We start from the raw sequence: 15,746 nt of genomic DNA, 5'->3' as shown, positions 1-15,746 counted from the left end.
AAAGAATATATGTGAAAAATGACATTCCTGATCCTAAAAGTCTCAACAAATTTCAAATGATTCAAATATAATGTTCTCTGACCACAAGCTTTAGATCAGTTAACAAAAAGACAGCTAGAAAAATCCTCTATTTGGAAATTAAGAAATATTTCTAAAAAAACTCATGGTTGAAAGATAAAAGAATAATGGAATTGGAAAATATTCAGAACTGAAGGATCACAGAAATACTACCTACAGTATTTCTGAGTACCAATGTGGGAATGTAGCCAAAATAGTCCTCAGAGGGAAATTTGTAGCCTTAGATGCTTAAATAATATTAAAAAATAATGAATTAAGCATCAAAGTTAGAATGCTAAAAAAGGAGTATAACCCCAGAACATTCCCAAATATAACAGAAGGAAAAAAATTGGTGAAATAGGAAATAAACATATCAAATGGAATATTAACAAAACTAAAATTGGTTCTTTGCAAAGAATAAAAAATGTGAAACCTCTGGCAATATTGACAAAAAAAGAGATACAAAATTAGAAATAAAAGAGGGAATAAAATATATCTAGTGAGAGATAGTATACACAACTTTATGGCCAATAAATTAGAAAACTTACTAAAGGGGTGCCTGGGTGGCTCAGTCGGTTAAGCGGCTGCCTTCGGCTCAGGTCATAATCCCAGGGTGCTGGGATCGAGCCCCGCATCGGGCTCCCTGCTCAGCGGGGAGCCTGCTTCTCCCTCTCCCTCTGCCTGCCTCTCTGCCTACTTGTTCTCTCTCTGTATCTCTCTGCCAAATAAATAAAAAATAAAATCTTAAAAAAAAACTTACTAAAATGGACTCAAGAAAAAAAATAAGATAATCTAATAGTCTTTTAGTCATTAAAAGTCTTAAATCTATAGTTTGAAAGCTTCCAACAAAGGAACACCAAATCCAGATAGTTCTGCTGAAAAGTTCCACCAACTTTCCAAAGTAAAAGTTATTCCAACCTCTACTATTAACTCCATAGGATAGAAAGAGAAGATACACTTGCCAAGTCATTTTTTGAGGCTAACGATGTCTTCTTGAAAAAAATCTGGCAAGGGTAATATATAAGATGAAAAAAAGAAGGCCAATCTCACTAACAAAATGGAAGCAAATTACTAAACAAAATATTAGCAAATCAAATATAGGCATTTATAACACTTAGATGCTTATTTAAGCATCTAATACTAAATTACCAAGTTGGGTTTATCTCAGGAATGAAAGGTTGGTTTAACATTAGAAAAATCAACCAATGTAATTCACCACACTAAGAAAATTAAGGAGCAAATCATGATTATATCATTAGATATAGAAAGGTGCTTGATAAAACACTACATTTATTCACAATAAAAGCACTTAGAAAACTAGTCAGAAGGGAACCATAAATTAAAAAAAAACTTCAGCAAACATCATACTTAATGATAAAAACATTCTATTTATTTTTAATTTGTTATTGTTATGTTAATCACCAAAAACATTCTATTTAACATCAAACAATGACAAGTGTGCCCACCAGCACCACAATGGCTGACATTATATTGGAGGGTCTAGCCAGAACATTAGGGCAAGGAAAAGAATAAAGAGAAGGTATAAGGATTGGAAAGGAAGAAATAAAACCATCATCCTTTGTCTTTTCTAGAAACCCCAAGTAATTCATAGATAAATCATTACAAGAATTGCTATATTAAAAAACCAAAGAATAAAAATTAACTGCATCTCTAAATACTAGCAAGAACTTGGGAGAAAATGAAATTTTAAAAGATATGATTTATAACAGTAACAATAAATATAAGATATCTAGAAGTACATGTATTAAGAAACAAACAAGACCTATAATGGAAAAAAATTACACAAGTTTACTGACAGCCCTAGGGAAATAGATATACCGTACTCATGGATGGGAAGACTCAGTATCATAAAGATATCAGTTCTTCTCCAATTGATCTGTAGTTTTGGTATAATTAAAATAAAGATTCTCACAGGTTGTTTTGTGGATCTTGGCAAGATACTTGTAAATGAGAGAATAAAGGGCATTGCATAGAAAAAAACTAAATGTGAAATAAACATGTGAAGAGATGTATATAGCAGGGCAAACTACACACACCAACACAGACAAATCTTAGGGATATAATTTTGAGTGAAGTTGATTAAGAATATATATGACATGAGTATGTTTCTATGAGGCTCAAATGCTGCCTTACTAAATAATATATTTTTAAGGATACACATTTGTATGCAGACTATAAAGAAAAGCAGAGGAACAGTAAGTATACAGTCAAGGTACCTGAGGGATAGGGAATGGAATGGGGTTGGTGAGGGACATGCATCACTAAGGTAACTGTGTGTTTTTTTTTTTCTTAAGTTGGGAGATGACTAGGCAATTGTTTGTTGTATTGATGTTCTTCATATCTTGTTTTAGAAATATGCTTTTTAACTACTTGATATTTAATTAAAAAAAAACAATTTTTAAGAATTTCCTGCAGAGAATCTACCACAACCAAGTTCTGGGTTTGAAACCCCTTGGAGACCAACTGTTCCCGAGTCAGACCTGCCCACAGGATTCTCCCCATCCACCCCAGGAGCCTTACCTTGGCAGGGTTGAGTGCTGTGATGATCCACACACAGTGTGCATTGTTGTCATACTGAATAGGGAAATTGGGGGAGGTGATGATGCCCGAGGGGCCTCGAAGGTGGGCATCACACATGCGGGCTGCAGAGAGGAGATGAAAGGCAAGCATCTTAGTTTAGACTAGATCCAGTTCCCATCCCCCCTCCTAATTCCAGCGAGAAGAGCCTGGAGTCTGTATAGTCCCACCCCAGATATAACCTGCTTCCTATTTCCTTCCCCAGTTCTCCGTAGGCTCAAAGGAAAGTCACAGTTCTGGGAACACTGGTGGAGGGGCAGGCCTGCAAGTCCTCACCTGCTGCTCTGTAGGCAATGATGAACCTCCATGGTCAGGCTAAGCAAGCCTCCCTATCCTGACTCCTCTGTGATTGAGCAGCTCATCTCCCCCAGGATGGCGTAGGCTAGTACTACTCATGCTGATCTAAAGCCAGGTAGGACCCAGGCACTTATGGAAGTGCTGAGCTGCTCCCCCCTTGCTCTGCTGACCTGTGTTTCCCCATTTGCTCTCAGCCTCCTGAAGTAGAATCTCAGGATGTCCTTGTCAAAGCCACCCTATGAGGTCTGAGAATGTCTGCACCCAAGGACTCTGCCAAGGTCCCCTGCTCAGCCCAGTGCAAGGCACCCAGAGTGATTTCCGGGCCAATCAAGTACTTCCCAATTCCTTCCCCATGTTCAGCACATGTCTGAAACAGGCTTTTGACTGGAAGCATAAAGATTCAAGGTGAATTAGAAGTGCTCTACTCAAGTAGATATAAAGTGTTATCAATCACAGCTTAATCTAATTAAGCTCTTTAAAATAGCTTCTAAACTAATTAGATCAAGTAGTGATTGATAACAGTTAAGGTACTACATTGTACCTAGGTGTTTGCCTTCTTTAAAAACGTGCTCTTTAGTTCTGGCCACATCATTCTTCAGTGTTAGCGCTCAGCTATTTTAATAAAGAGTTCTATGAGTCTGTTCTGTTGCTGCCCACATGGCAATTTATTCTAATTGTAGGCAAAGTGCCTAACTGTAAAGAAATAGTGAGCAAACTCAACAAGCTTAAGTATATAAAATGAAAGTGGTGTCAAACCTGGTTTCCTCTGATGGGGCAAAATATCCTAGGGCTCCTCTCTGTAGGTGGATAACAGCCACGATAAACCTTTCCTGGGAAAGCCTTCTTGGAGGGCCTGGGAAGCAGCTTCCACGGCCCCCGGACATAATCAATCTGCTCATTTCCTGCACTTGTTCCTGCACTCACTCATTCCCACATATACTGAGTGCCTGTCATGGGCCAGGCAGAATGTGGGGAGAGAAAAATATCTAGGACACAACCCCTCCTCTCGAAAGGGCCACCGGTAAGCGGGGGAAGCAGGTGTGCGAACAGCCATAATCAAGCAGAGCAAGTGTTGTCAGAGGGTTATTTGTAAGAGGCTGCTGGCTCTGAAAGGCTCCTTCTCTACTGGGACAGCACCATCAGCGAGGATGTTCCTTCTGGTGGCTGGCCCCGGTCTTCTACCTGAAGGATCTTCTCCCTCAGGAGCTCCAATGGTAGTTGAGTCAAGTTTGAAAGAAGCCCTAGAGGAACCCTTTCCTCCACCCCTCCATGTAAGCTCACTGTGCCTATAATTCTGTGCTGGCAAACTCTTAGATTCACAGATTGTACTTGATACAACTGGGCCTGAAGGTAGATCACCATGGTGAGGAGAGCATAGGCTGTGGGGTTTACCAGCTTAGCCTTCTAGATTTGAAATCCATTTGCTGGTTAAGTTGGAAAGGCTCTCTGATTCTACTTCATCTGTAAAATGGGGCTAGTGATACCACCTCATCGAGGCATGGTGAGGATGAAATTGGATGAGATACTGGATGGGAAGACTCATTCAGGTCCTGGGACATCATCAATATTCCACAAAGGGGACTATGGGACTCCCAAAGCCACGTTCATTCACGTCTAAAGGCCAAAAATCTTTTTCCTACCTTCCTTGGTTTCTTTACTTAGGAATTTTTCCCATAGCTGAGAACATTAGTACACAAATTAGAAAAAGACCATCAAAACCAGAACCATGATCCCGCCTACCTTTGCAAGGGGGACTTGTGGATTCAGAACCCTAGCCCTATAGGGAATTCCTACAAATCTCCACCAGCACCATTTATATCTCTTCTGCAAAGTCAGGTTTTGCTGCCTTAAAAGCCCTCACCTTCAGACTCAATTTATCCCGCACTTGTTTCTGAAAATTATATGGTATTTGCATTCTGTTGAAACATGCCGAAGGTCATTACAGAGAACAGGTCAAAAAGGCATTTACCACTTTAAGGACTTAAATAAAATATTACAATGTGTAGACATTCACATTCTTTGGCTTCCATGGTGCCTCTTGGCTCTTCTCCTACTTCTCTGACTGATCCTTCTCAGCTTCCTTCTTGTTCGTTAAGTCCTCAAAATTAGTTGTTTAAATCTGGGTAAAGAGTGTATTGTTCTTTGCATGCTTCCTTTAAATGGTCTTTGAGTTTACAATTAAATCAAAATAAAAGTTAACCAAAAAGTAGGGAAGAGGGTATTGTTCTATGTGGTTCCATCCAGAATACTGACTCCAAAGGATGTCCAGGGGCCATTTTCAAGTAGAAGAGCGCCTTTGGAGTCAGGGTTTGAATCCCAGATCAACCCATTAGGTTTGTGCCCTTGGGCAAGAAGGCTGACCACTCCAAGCTTGAGCCAAACATAAAATGTGGATATTGCCACTTTCCTTATAAAGAAATTATGGAAAATGTATATACTGCAATGCTTTATCAAGTACAAATAGTGTAACAACTGGGAGCTTTATCATTAGTACAAATATACAGGTACGAGTGTCAGGGAACAATGGGGCATGCCCTCAGTACATTACCTACAGGGGAATAACTACAAAGGAGAGGGGAGGAAGGGTGGAGCAGGAGTGGGGGCGCGGAGAGAGGGAGGGGGGCATGAAAACAGAACTCTGAACAACATTAGTGTTTAAGGAGTGGACCTGGGAAGCTGATCCAGCGCTGGCCACCAAGAAGGAAGACAGCCACCTGTAACTGTCATGCTTTCATTCCGCTGGTTTGTGCCCTATTTCCCACATTTCACTCCCATCTTATTGAGAATGAGGGAGATGATTCAGAGCATTTTGGTAATTTGCCCTGTGCCATATGGTATGTTAATAGCAAGGCTGGAACTTGAACTTAGGTCTCTGAGTCCTGAGTCAGGTGTTCTATCCATAAGAAGGCTTTTATTCTTTTTTTTTTTTATTACTAAATGACTTTATTTAAATCCAGTTAGTTAACATATAGTGCATCACTAGTTTCAGAGGTAGAGCCCAGTCATTCACCCATTGCACACAACACCCAGTGCTCATTACATCATGTGCCCTCCTTAATGCCTGTCACCCAGTTACCCATCCCCCACCCACCTCCCCCCCAACAAAACAGAGGATCATAGGGGAAGGGAGGGAAAAAGGTTTTTATTCTATAGAGCTATACAAGTATATATAGATACGTGGGTGAGTGTGTGTGTTTATGCATGTGCATTTGCACAGCAAATAGGGGATTTCTCCACAAAGGAGAAGAAGAGTGTTGTTTTCTGTTGAGTATCTACTTTATGGCTCAGTAACTGTATCTCCTCTGGGGCTGATAACTCAGTTCCTATTCTCTGTCAACACCAACCTGTGGGCACATGAAACCAGGCCTCCAGGTCTCCTGGTTGTCAATTTGGTCCTATCCACTATTAGTGGTTTAGTGTTTAGTGTTCCCTGGAGCCTCGGGGTTCCTTGGAGGTAGCTTGGGGGCTGCTGAGAGGGGTGAGGGAGGGGCAACCCTAAATATCCTACCCCTACTTCAATGAAAGAAGCTCCATTTGTATCTGCTTTATTATTAGGCTTCTGCAAACGCTGATTTTTAAATACTGGCCTCCATCTGTAAAATAATTCTGCCAAGCTCTGTACTCTACCACCCGCCTCTCTCTGGGGCTAAAGAGAATTAGTAAGTTTCATGTTTCCCTCAATCTACTTTAGATGATCAAACTTGTCTAGGACACATGAAATTCAAAACTCTATCCCCCCCCTTTCTTTTTGGAACTTATTTCTTCGGTGGGATGGAAAGAGAATAAAAACCTGTTAATACCTAATTTCAAATTCCAAAATGAGGGCACAGTCCGTATTGTTCGCTCATTTCAATCACCAATCCATTCAGGTCACCCTGCAACATTAGTTGAGAACCTATTATTTGCCAGTCCCCATGTTTTAGCAGAATTAATTGCATGGAAAATGAATATTTAATATCAAATCATATTTTAAATGCATTAGAGGAAAAATAATACCACTGTTATTAGTGGTGAATCCTTTTTAGAATGTGATCTTTTGATAACCTGCTTATTAGTAGAGCTATCCTGGAATTCAAAGAGTTTTGTCCCTTTTTATTCTTGAAGTGGGGTTCACTTAGACTTCTATAAAAATTTACAATTATGATAGTGATTCTAACTAATTAAAAACAAGAGATTTTTAAAAGAAAAACTTTCAAAACTGCCACAATGAGAGGACCCTTGAATCTCATCTCTGTCTCAGGCCATGGCCTTCAGGGAAGCTGAGGACAGGCCATCCAAGTCCAAACCCAGGAGGCTTTGCCTTGTCTCTTCCTCCCTCCCAGTGACCTGGGGGGGGGGTGGGGGGAACAGGAGGGGGAGAGTGGCATATTCTCCCCTGCGCTGAGAAGCCCCTCTCTCTCCACCACAGTTGGCGCTGGTCACCTTCCATAAAATGGCTTGTTTAAATGTCGCCAGCACCAGGGAGAGGAGGATTTGTTTTCCTAGTTCACAAGGGAGGGACCTGTGGCTCAAAATGAGGTAGGAACCAGCCCAGGGCCAGCAAGCTAATAGGAGGCAGAGTTATGCTCTAGGTCAAAGTCTGTGTGCACCCTCCAGCTGCTGGGATTGCGGTAAGATTGGCCAAGACAGTGAGGGCACAGGCTTCTAAAACCCTGCAGCCCCTAGATGCTAAGGAGGGGGTGCTCCCAGGCCGGGCGGAGGCCACGTGCAGACGGTGCCATGAGGGCACACAAGCCTCACAGATGCTCCTGGATCATTTCTAAGTGAGCACTTTCAATCCACTACCTCCTCTAGGCCTCACGGTAATGCCAAGGAGTAGTCATGTTCTATAATCATTGCCTTTTAGCAGAAAAAAAAAGAAAAGATTCAGAGAGGTGCAGGGACTGGCCCGAGGACACCGAGCTACAAAGTGGTGGGGGCTTCATCTGAATGCAGTTCTGCCTGGCTTTGTTTCCCATGATTTTCCTCCGCCTCCCAGCGGCAGAGGATGAGAGGAGAATGGATGTATAAAGCTTAGCCCAAAGCTCAGTTAACAGGGTGGCAGAGAATTTAGAGTCCAGTGTGTCAAAATCACTGGACATGACCTGAATGGACCACATAACACATCTGGATAAGCGTGATCACTTGACTGTGAACTTCCTTCCAAAATGCCAGTCCTTCCCTAGCCTGGGCATAGTCACGTAAACCATCCCTCTTCCAAGAGAAGAATCTTCTGCCAATGAAATGGTTTTGGGAGAGATCGGATTCCACTACTGCCCAAAGGCACTGTTATTCTGGTTCCTCAAAAGGAATTTTGAAAGAACAGATTGACCGAGGGTCCTTTTGGTCCTCAGACATGATTAATTCTATGCCTCTCTACACAGCTGGTTTCTTGGCTCCCTGGAAATGGAATGTTTCCTATCTTATTATTCATTCATTCAATCACTCATTCAACATCTGTTATCGAACACCTACTATCTGCCAGGCCCCATTCTAGGCATTCTTGCCCTGTTGAGCTGATATTCTAGCGTGAGGATATTTGTTTTCTTGTCAAGCTCTTTCTGATTCATTAGATGTTTCCATATCCACAACTCCCACATTAACACAAGATGGGTAGGGTAGGTACCATTATCTACATGGTTAAGAAAACAAGGCCAGGGAAAATAGATGATTTGCCAAACTGCCCATGGCTAGCTGGTGGCAAAGCTGAGAGTTATACGTAAGACTCCGTCTTCTGTTTGATTTTTAAAAAATATTAGCTAAGTGGAATCTCTGAAATAATATCACTAAGATCAGTGGGAACACAAAGTACATTATTAATTGTGGGTCATGGCCACCTCAAAGCTGAGTGAGAATGAATACGTCTGAAGCTTCTTTCAAAGGTATTTTCATGACCTTCTTCCAAGATTACTCAACAACACATTGAAAAAAAAAAAAAAGAAGGGAGTGGGTTTCAGCTCCAACTCTCTCCCTTCCTTAGTGTAATCATCATCCAAGTTCTTTCTCCTGGACCCCTTTCTGTGCATCAATTTCATCTTAGTATATAAGCCTGGAGAGAGGCAAAGCATCTCCTTCTTAAACTGGGAAGGATCCAGAATGTAACTTTATGGCAGGCAATGTACCTTCGCTTCCAAAGAGGCACTCAAGAGAGCAACTGTTGGCTTTGTTCACAAACTCCAGAGAGACTGCTCAGTCTTGCACCAAGAGCTGAGCTCTGGTCATGTGCATAAACAGTAGAAGAGAGATGCACACACGGCAGGAGAAATGAAAAGCCAGCTACCGTTGCCCTGGGGGTTGAGGCCAGGGGCTTCTCTACCATAGAGGCAGCCGCTGTCCTGTCTCAGGAAAGGAAAACATTCAGGTCTATTATTTTTTAAGATGTGGGGGATGGGGGCTCTGGCAGCCCAGCCTCAGGCCATGTGATGGCTGGGAATGTGGGTGGTGGGGCCTTTGAAAACAAGATGCCCAGGTGTGGGGTTAGAGGATTCCTACAGAGAAGCCTTCTGATATCATGGTCCACATGACTCCTGCCTAGCTAAGAGCATTCTTCTAGAGGTGACAGATCTGTGGATTGCCGAGCACATGGAAAGAAACAAAGGCATTGAGATAGAGGGTTTGGGGTGTATATGTGTTATACTGGAGGGAGTCAAGGTAACATTATTCAAGCTGGCTTCCCTTCCACTTGAAGTGTAGTTGTGATGTCTTTGCGCAGTGAGCTAGCAACCTGCTTCCTACGTGCCTCCCCCACCTGACCGTAAGGTCCATGCTGGGCAGGGGCCGTGTCTGTCATCCCCACCTTTGTATCTCCTGATCCCAGCATAGGCCTTGGTACAGAGATGGTGCTAACTAAGTATAGTAAGTTAATCAGTCAATGAATGCAGAACCCAAGGCCTGGAGCACAGCGAGAGGGAGGCAAAGTCAGTCTGGACGCAAGCGTGTACCCTCAGGGACCAGGAGCTGGGCTCCATCCTCCCTGCCCAGCCCAGTTTCTGGCCAGCCTCCCTTTCCAGGGGCACCCTCACCTCTGCAGACCGGCCTGTGGTCGCTCCAGGCCGCAAACATGTCGCTCACTTTCATACAGGTGATCCGCTTGGACCCTTGCAGGTCATAGCCCTCGCTGCAGGTGAACTGGACGCTGGATCCTAACCTGGGAGACAAGGCATGTCTGTGAGCTCAGCCCTGGGCCCACCAGGCCCACCCAATTCCCTTCCTGCTCCACAAACAAGTACCACACCAAACATCATTTCTCCTCTGTCCCTTCATCTCTACTCAACTGTTTTATCACTTAAAATCTCCACTGAAAGGAACGTCTGCTCTTCATCTTTTTTTTTTTTTTGCACCATTTAATGGTCTTAGGATTGAGTTAAAATGTGACTTTGGGAGCAAAACAGCCATGCTCTAAGTTAGGACAGCTAAGAGTGGGTGGATGACACCCATAAATTTTAATGAACATGGAGGATTCTGGGAAGATACTTAGATTATTAGAAACTCTGCAAGATGTACCATCTTGGGGCCTAGCTAGGATCTCCAGACGAGGGGAGACATAAGCTGCCTGCTGGCACGTCCTTACTGGTGAGGGCAGTTCCTGTACCCTAGGGACAGGTGTGCTGTGTAACCCTGGCAGTCTGCGGCTCCCTTCTTCCCCTGATACCTACAGGCACCAGTCCCAGGACCGGCCCAGGAAAGAATGCCAGATGCCACAGTTCTTCTCCAGAAAGCGTCTATTCCTGAATCCACACTGTCCTCTGCATTGTACCTCTAGGAAGGCCAGCCCCTGTCTTCCCCCCAACCAGGCCATCCACCCTTCTTTGCAATTAGAAAGTTCCCGAACGGGTCTTACCTGAAATCCGAGCCTAGTCTTTTGCCCCTCTCAGGTATGCCAGGGTCTGGACACATATTATGCCCTTGGGACACACCAACCTGAGTTACTACAAGGCAAAAAACAGCACATACAGAGATGGGTAATCACAGGAAGGCATGTCCAGGGCAGTGGCTCAGGGTGGGGGGTGGATACAGAGACAGAATGAGGCCCTGCTCCATGGGGCTGTGTGGGGTTGTGGGGTCTCCTGGCTCAGGTTTCATGAGTATGCAAGGTGGGGAGCTGCTTTTGACAAATTCCTTTGTGAGCAAAGTCCAAGTGAAATTCATCAAGAGCATAGGGGCTCAGAGGCAGGAACCCCAAACCAGCAACCACCCTGTTCCCTCGTCCCACGCCAGTGGCCAGAGGTGGACGGTCCTCAGCCCCCAGTGACCTCCTCACCCTGCGCTTTGGATCCGGGGGCGGCGACTCTAGATGAGATGATCACCCCCAACCTCAGCCCCAAATGGAGGAATGACTCAAAGGAAGTTAAATAAAAGGTGGATATGTGATCAGGAACAGTAAAGAATGTAAGAGAAAGCTGCAGTCTGAAGTTCAAAGCAGGGCCTTCAGCTCAAATGTGGTTATTTCTGCCAAGAAACCTCTCCCCATCGGATGCTTCTCAAGCTGAGTAAGCAGTAAGCAGAGCATCCCCTGTCCAATGCCACTGGCCAAGGGCACCACGCAGAGATGGCACCCATGGTGGTTCTGGCAGGTGGTGGGATGCTCTCACACTTGCCAACACCAGAGTGCTGTTTATACAACCGTGTGCATGGTCCTCTCTGCCGAAGGAGAAGCCTGGTCAGGGGGTGGCAGAAACACACAGTTTTCTCCTGTCTCCAGTGGAGAGGGTAGAAACCCTCTGGACCCTGCCGGTTTATTGTTCTCAAGATGCTCATACTCATGAGGCTGGAGCTCTCTCACATCTCTGGATTCCCGGCTTTCGGTATCACCGGGAGCTGGGGCCTGGCATACAGTTCCATTCAAGGCCTTGCCCATCCCACAGTCCCAACAGCACCCTCAAGACAGAGATGACAGGGAGCGTGGAGCAATATTCTCTGAGTTGGCCCATATCCCACCCACTCAATGTCCCACAATATGAGCAACGGCTCCATTCCTCACTCACTCACCCACTCACTAATTCCCATACATTGGCACACAGCAAGCATTCAGTGAGCACCTACTGTGTACAAGACCCTATTATGGATACCACGGGAGATGCAACTGTCAGATTTCGGATATGACCGCTGTCCTCCGGGAGCTCCCAGTCAAGTGAAGATATGAAACAGAAACAAACTGCAGAACCACAAAGGGGAAGTGATGAAGACGCAGCTACAGGGAGGCTGAGAGGGAAGACCTGTCTTATGTTGCTGAGAGAAGCATGGAAGGCTGCCTGGAGGAGGTGGCATTTAACATGAGTAGTCTGAGATAGTAGGATTTGAACACATGGTGACAGAGGAACGGCAGTTCAGGGAGACAGAGGAACACAGTGGAGTGGAGTGAAGACATGGAAACAGAACTGGGGGTTGCCCAGTGTGGCCAGAATAGAAGAGAAGGTACCAGTGACATGGAAGAGCGGAAGGTGAAGCTGTGGAGGTCAGACCTTTAAGGGGTTCAAGTCTGATCCTGAAAATGGTGGGGAGCCACTGAAGAGTCCTGAGGGTGGGGAAGGGCACAGTAAGATGCTCAGGGGGAGGCCGGTGCCTGTGAGACCAGTTGGGAAGTTTTAGGATTGTCCAGGCAAAGGACAAGAGCCTGGCAGTGGGGACGGACATGAGGGTGTAGGAATGGATGTGGCAAAGAAGGAGTCCCCAGGGCTCCTGGAAGACTAAAGTGTGGGGAGAGGGAGAAAGGGCGTGCCTCACCCGGGGACCTGTGGAGTCCCATCTCAGACCCACGGAGCCTGGAGTTCATTTCTACAGTGAGAAGACTGGTGTAGACCCCGTTCAAACCTCCGGGTACCCCAGGGGGTAGCTGGCCAAGGGAACCCGGGGACCTGGGCAGACGCCACACAAGCCGCACACCCGGTATCTTCTTGGTTGTGCGGCATTGAGCCCAAGGCCTCTCAGGGAGCCACCTTCTCCAACATTCCATAGTGCCCTGTTAAAGCCAGTCACTCCCGCCAGGCATTTCCCCTGCTCCCATCCCCCTCCCCACTAAGCCTCTCCTTCCAATGCTTCCACGTCCTAAACTCAGCAAAGTCACTGTTCCTGCCAGTGCAGGACCCTCCAGGCGGGGATAATGAGCCGGAAGTCCTGCTTCCTGGGGCCTCCATGTTCCACAAGCAATGGGAACGAAGGAGGTGACAGGGTGGGGATAGAAAGGCAAGGGGAGGCTCTGTTCTAAGATGAGGACATCTTGTGCTTTACCTTTGGTAAGCCAGCCTCACCACGATCCATCCCTACTGAGGACTCATCAGCTAAGCGCTCGCCTTCCTCCGGCCTCGCCTACTCACCCCTGCCCACTGACCACACCCCTCCCACAGTCCCCCGCGCCCACCGCATGGGAACCGTGCCGCCCCTGGTAGCACGTTAACACGATACAGCACTTTCCTGCCCTCTTGCTTGGTACTCACACCACCCGGGGAGCACGCAGAGCTAAAGGCTGCGCGATGAGGATGCGGCTGGCCCAGAGGAGAGGCCACAGCAGAGCCCACCTACCCAACCCCAGCCCCGCACATGCGCAGCCAACCCTGCCACCCTCCTTTCATCAGCCCGCTGGAAGTAAGGCTCAGGCACCGCCCTGGAAGTCAGCAGCCCAGGGGTCAGTACTCACAGCACCCCAAGACCCTGTCTTCCTGGAGGCCTGAGCGCACAGATATCCAGGCTCCCCAGGAAACAAGCAAAGATAAGTCCCAGTGAATACTTTATGTCTGAATGACGGAGTCAAGGGGGCTTTCCCCTCTCTTTCCTTAATCCCAGGCTCTCCTGCCTGTTCAAAACCAGCTGCTCATGTTTGTAGCATTGATTCACTGTTGGCTACAGAGAATGGAAGGGAGAGTGGGCCTTACCCCAAAAAGCCGCAACACACTCAGAAAGGCAGTGCCTTCCACCCAAAGTGAAGGAGATATGGACACGTGGGCAGTCAGGACTGATGGCCAGGGGTCAGTGGTACCCGCGGACCACCCAGTGAAGGCAGTAAGTAGGATTCGGGATAGGTCAGCGGGGTCCACTCCTCTCCTGAAGTTCAGGACATCTGTCCACAGGGAGTGTGGGCAGGCCACCAAGGGATAGACACCTGCAGACATTTGGTGGCCTGCCTCCCCAGCAGCTGAGTCGCGCACCCATCCTTCTCTGAGGAACTCTCAGAGGGGAGACCAGTGTCTTGTAGTAGAGACGTGTGTGTAACTTTTTCAGAGTTTCTGCATTATTTCATGAGAATAAGCTTTCTTCATCTTTCTGAGGGAGTTTCAGGCACCTCTGAGTAGCTAATGAAAAACACGCCCCTCTCCCAAATGCACCCACAATATCACATGTAGTTTTTAGCCAGTTCACGGACCTCCTTAAGTCCTAGATCAGGGACGCCCATCTTAGATCCAACAGCACCCTTGGGAAGAAGGGAGGGTAAGGTTTTGCATCCCATTTCACAGATTTGGAAACGGAGACACTAGTGCCTGGAGTAACACAGTCACCTGAAAACACACTTGCTCTCCCAAATCTGGGCCATTTCCTTGGAGTCCACCTGTGGCTCCAGGGCAAACTCCAAAGTGAAATCATGCCGACCTCAGTTCCTCTCTTCTCCTGTGGCTCCAGAAAGAATGAGCCTGTGAGGGCCAGGGCTGTGGCTCAAGCCTGCTCTGCAGACTCCTGGCCTAACCCCCGGTTCTCCTCGCTCCTTCCCTTGGCACCCTCGTGGCACACAGAAGCAGGGCTCCTGGCCACCCCTCTGCCATCAAGGGCAGAATGCTCAGAGACGGCAGTCCCCGGAGACTTGCAGGACCAGAGAAAAATCCCACAGCCAGGTTCCATTCAGTCGGGGCCTCTCCCCCACCCAGCTCCCTGCCACACACACCACACAGAGCTTTGGAACTGCCGATGGCTGCTCTCCAGCCCTCTCAGGAAGCACTTCCAGCCCCTCAAGAGAAGGGAGCATGTGGAGGTGAGATGAAAGGAGAGAGTCAGGACGAAGGGGGGAAACAGCAGAGAGGATGCAGAAGAAGGAGGGAGGGGGGGTTAGGAGAGAGAGAAGCAGAAAGGCAAAGGAAGCGCAGGAGAAGGAAAGCAGAAGGCTGGTCATCTGGGGGGGGGTGTCCCTGACCACGGAAGGCTCCCTACACTCAACTTCAGAACAAAACCTGAGGGGTTCTCAGGAAAATCTCCACTGCTTTCAAGTCCAGCTTTCTGGGCTGGCCCAGAACCTTCCTGAACCCCTTCCTATACTCTAGCCCAAAAGTCCCTTAGCAAAGGCTCTCATCAGTTGTTTCCAGGGTGACATTCCAGCCCATTCCCCAGCATCAGATGTTCCCCTTTTAATCGTTCAAACACCAATAGCAGAAACCTGCTCTCATAGATAGAGTCCCCCTGTCCCCCAGCAGAGACCCCAGCACTGCCCCACGGGCTCGAGCGCAGAAGCCCACCCTCTAGCCCAGCCAGGTCCAGGGTCCCTGGAGCAGGGTCTTGCCCTGGGAGTTGGAATGGGGACCCTGCAGCCTCCAAGACCCCAGCTGGGGGTCACTGACTCCTAGGCAAGGGGCAGAAAGAGGACTGTCTCAGCAGGTGGAAGTGATTCAAAAGGAAAAATAAAGAGAGAAATGTAGCAGTAATGACTCCCTGGACTGCAGTTACAATGGGAAGTGAGGGGGAGAGAGGAGGAGGGAGGGAGGTGCAGGCAGGGGGAGGAGGAGGCAAAGGTCAGACCCTGGGGCTGCTCGCTGGCCACTAGGTCAGTGTGTCCATGTGCAGAACGGGACGGAAGGAGGCAGGATTGAAGGGAAATCCTTCCAGCATCGTCTGGCTTC

The 15,746-nt window shown here is 46.9% G+C and overlaps 1 protein-coding gene across 2 annotated transcripts in view; it reads right to left on the bottom strand.

The window, feature by feature from the left end:
- CSMD2 (CUB and Sushi multiple domains 2) overlaps positions 1-15,746 on the bottom strand; it is a 588,524-nt gene that overhangs the window by 270,182 nt on the left and 302,596 nt on the right. For both annotated transcript variants that reach the window (XM_088023017.1, XM_028113838.2), the window contains exons 8-10: positions 10,772-10,859; positions 9,954-10,078; positions 2,599-2,720 (exon numbers count right to left, since the gene is read on the bottom strand). In XM_088023017.1, coding sequence (XP_087879143.1) covers positions 2,599-2,720; positions 9,954-10,078; positions 10,772-10,859 — 335 coding nt within the window. The remainder of the gene's footprint in view (positions 1-2,598; positions 2,721-9,953; positions 10,079-10,771; positions 10,860-15,746) is intronic.

This window comes from Eumetopias jubatus, unplaced genomic scaffold, assembly GCF_037043125.1.
Source record: "Eumetopias jubatus isolate StellerSeaLion01/CBP00866 unplaced genomic scaffold, mEumJub1_p1.0 scaffold_4, whole genome shotgun sequence".
Classification (NCBI taxonomy): Eukaryota; Metazoa; Chordata; class Mammalia; order Carnivora; family Otariidae; genus Eumetopias; species Eumetopias jubatus.
The sequence above is the reverse complement of the archived record's forward strand: the minus strand, read 5'-3'. Positions and strand labels throughout refer to the sequence as shown.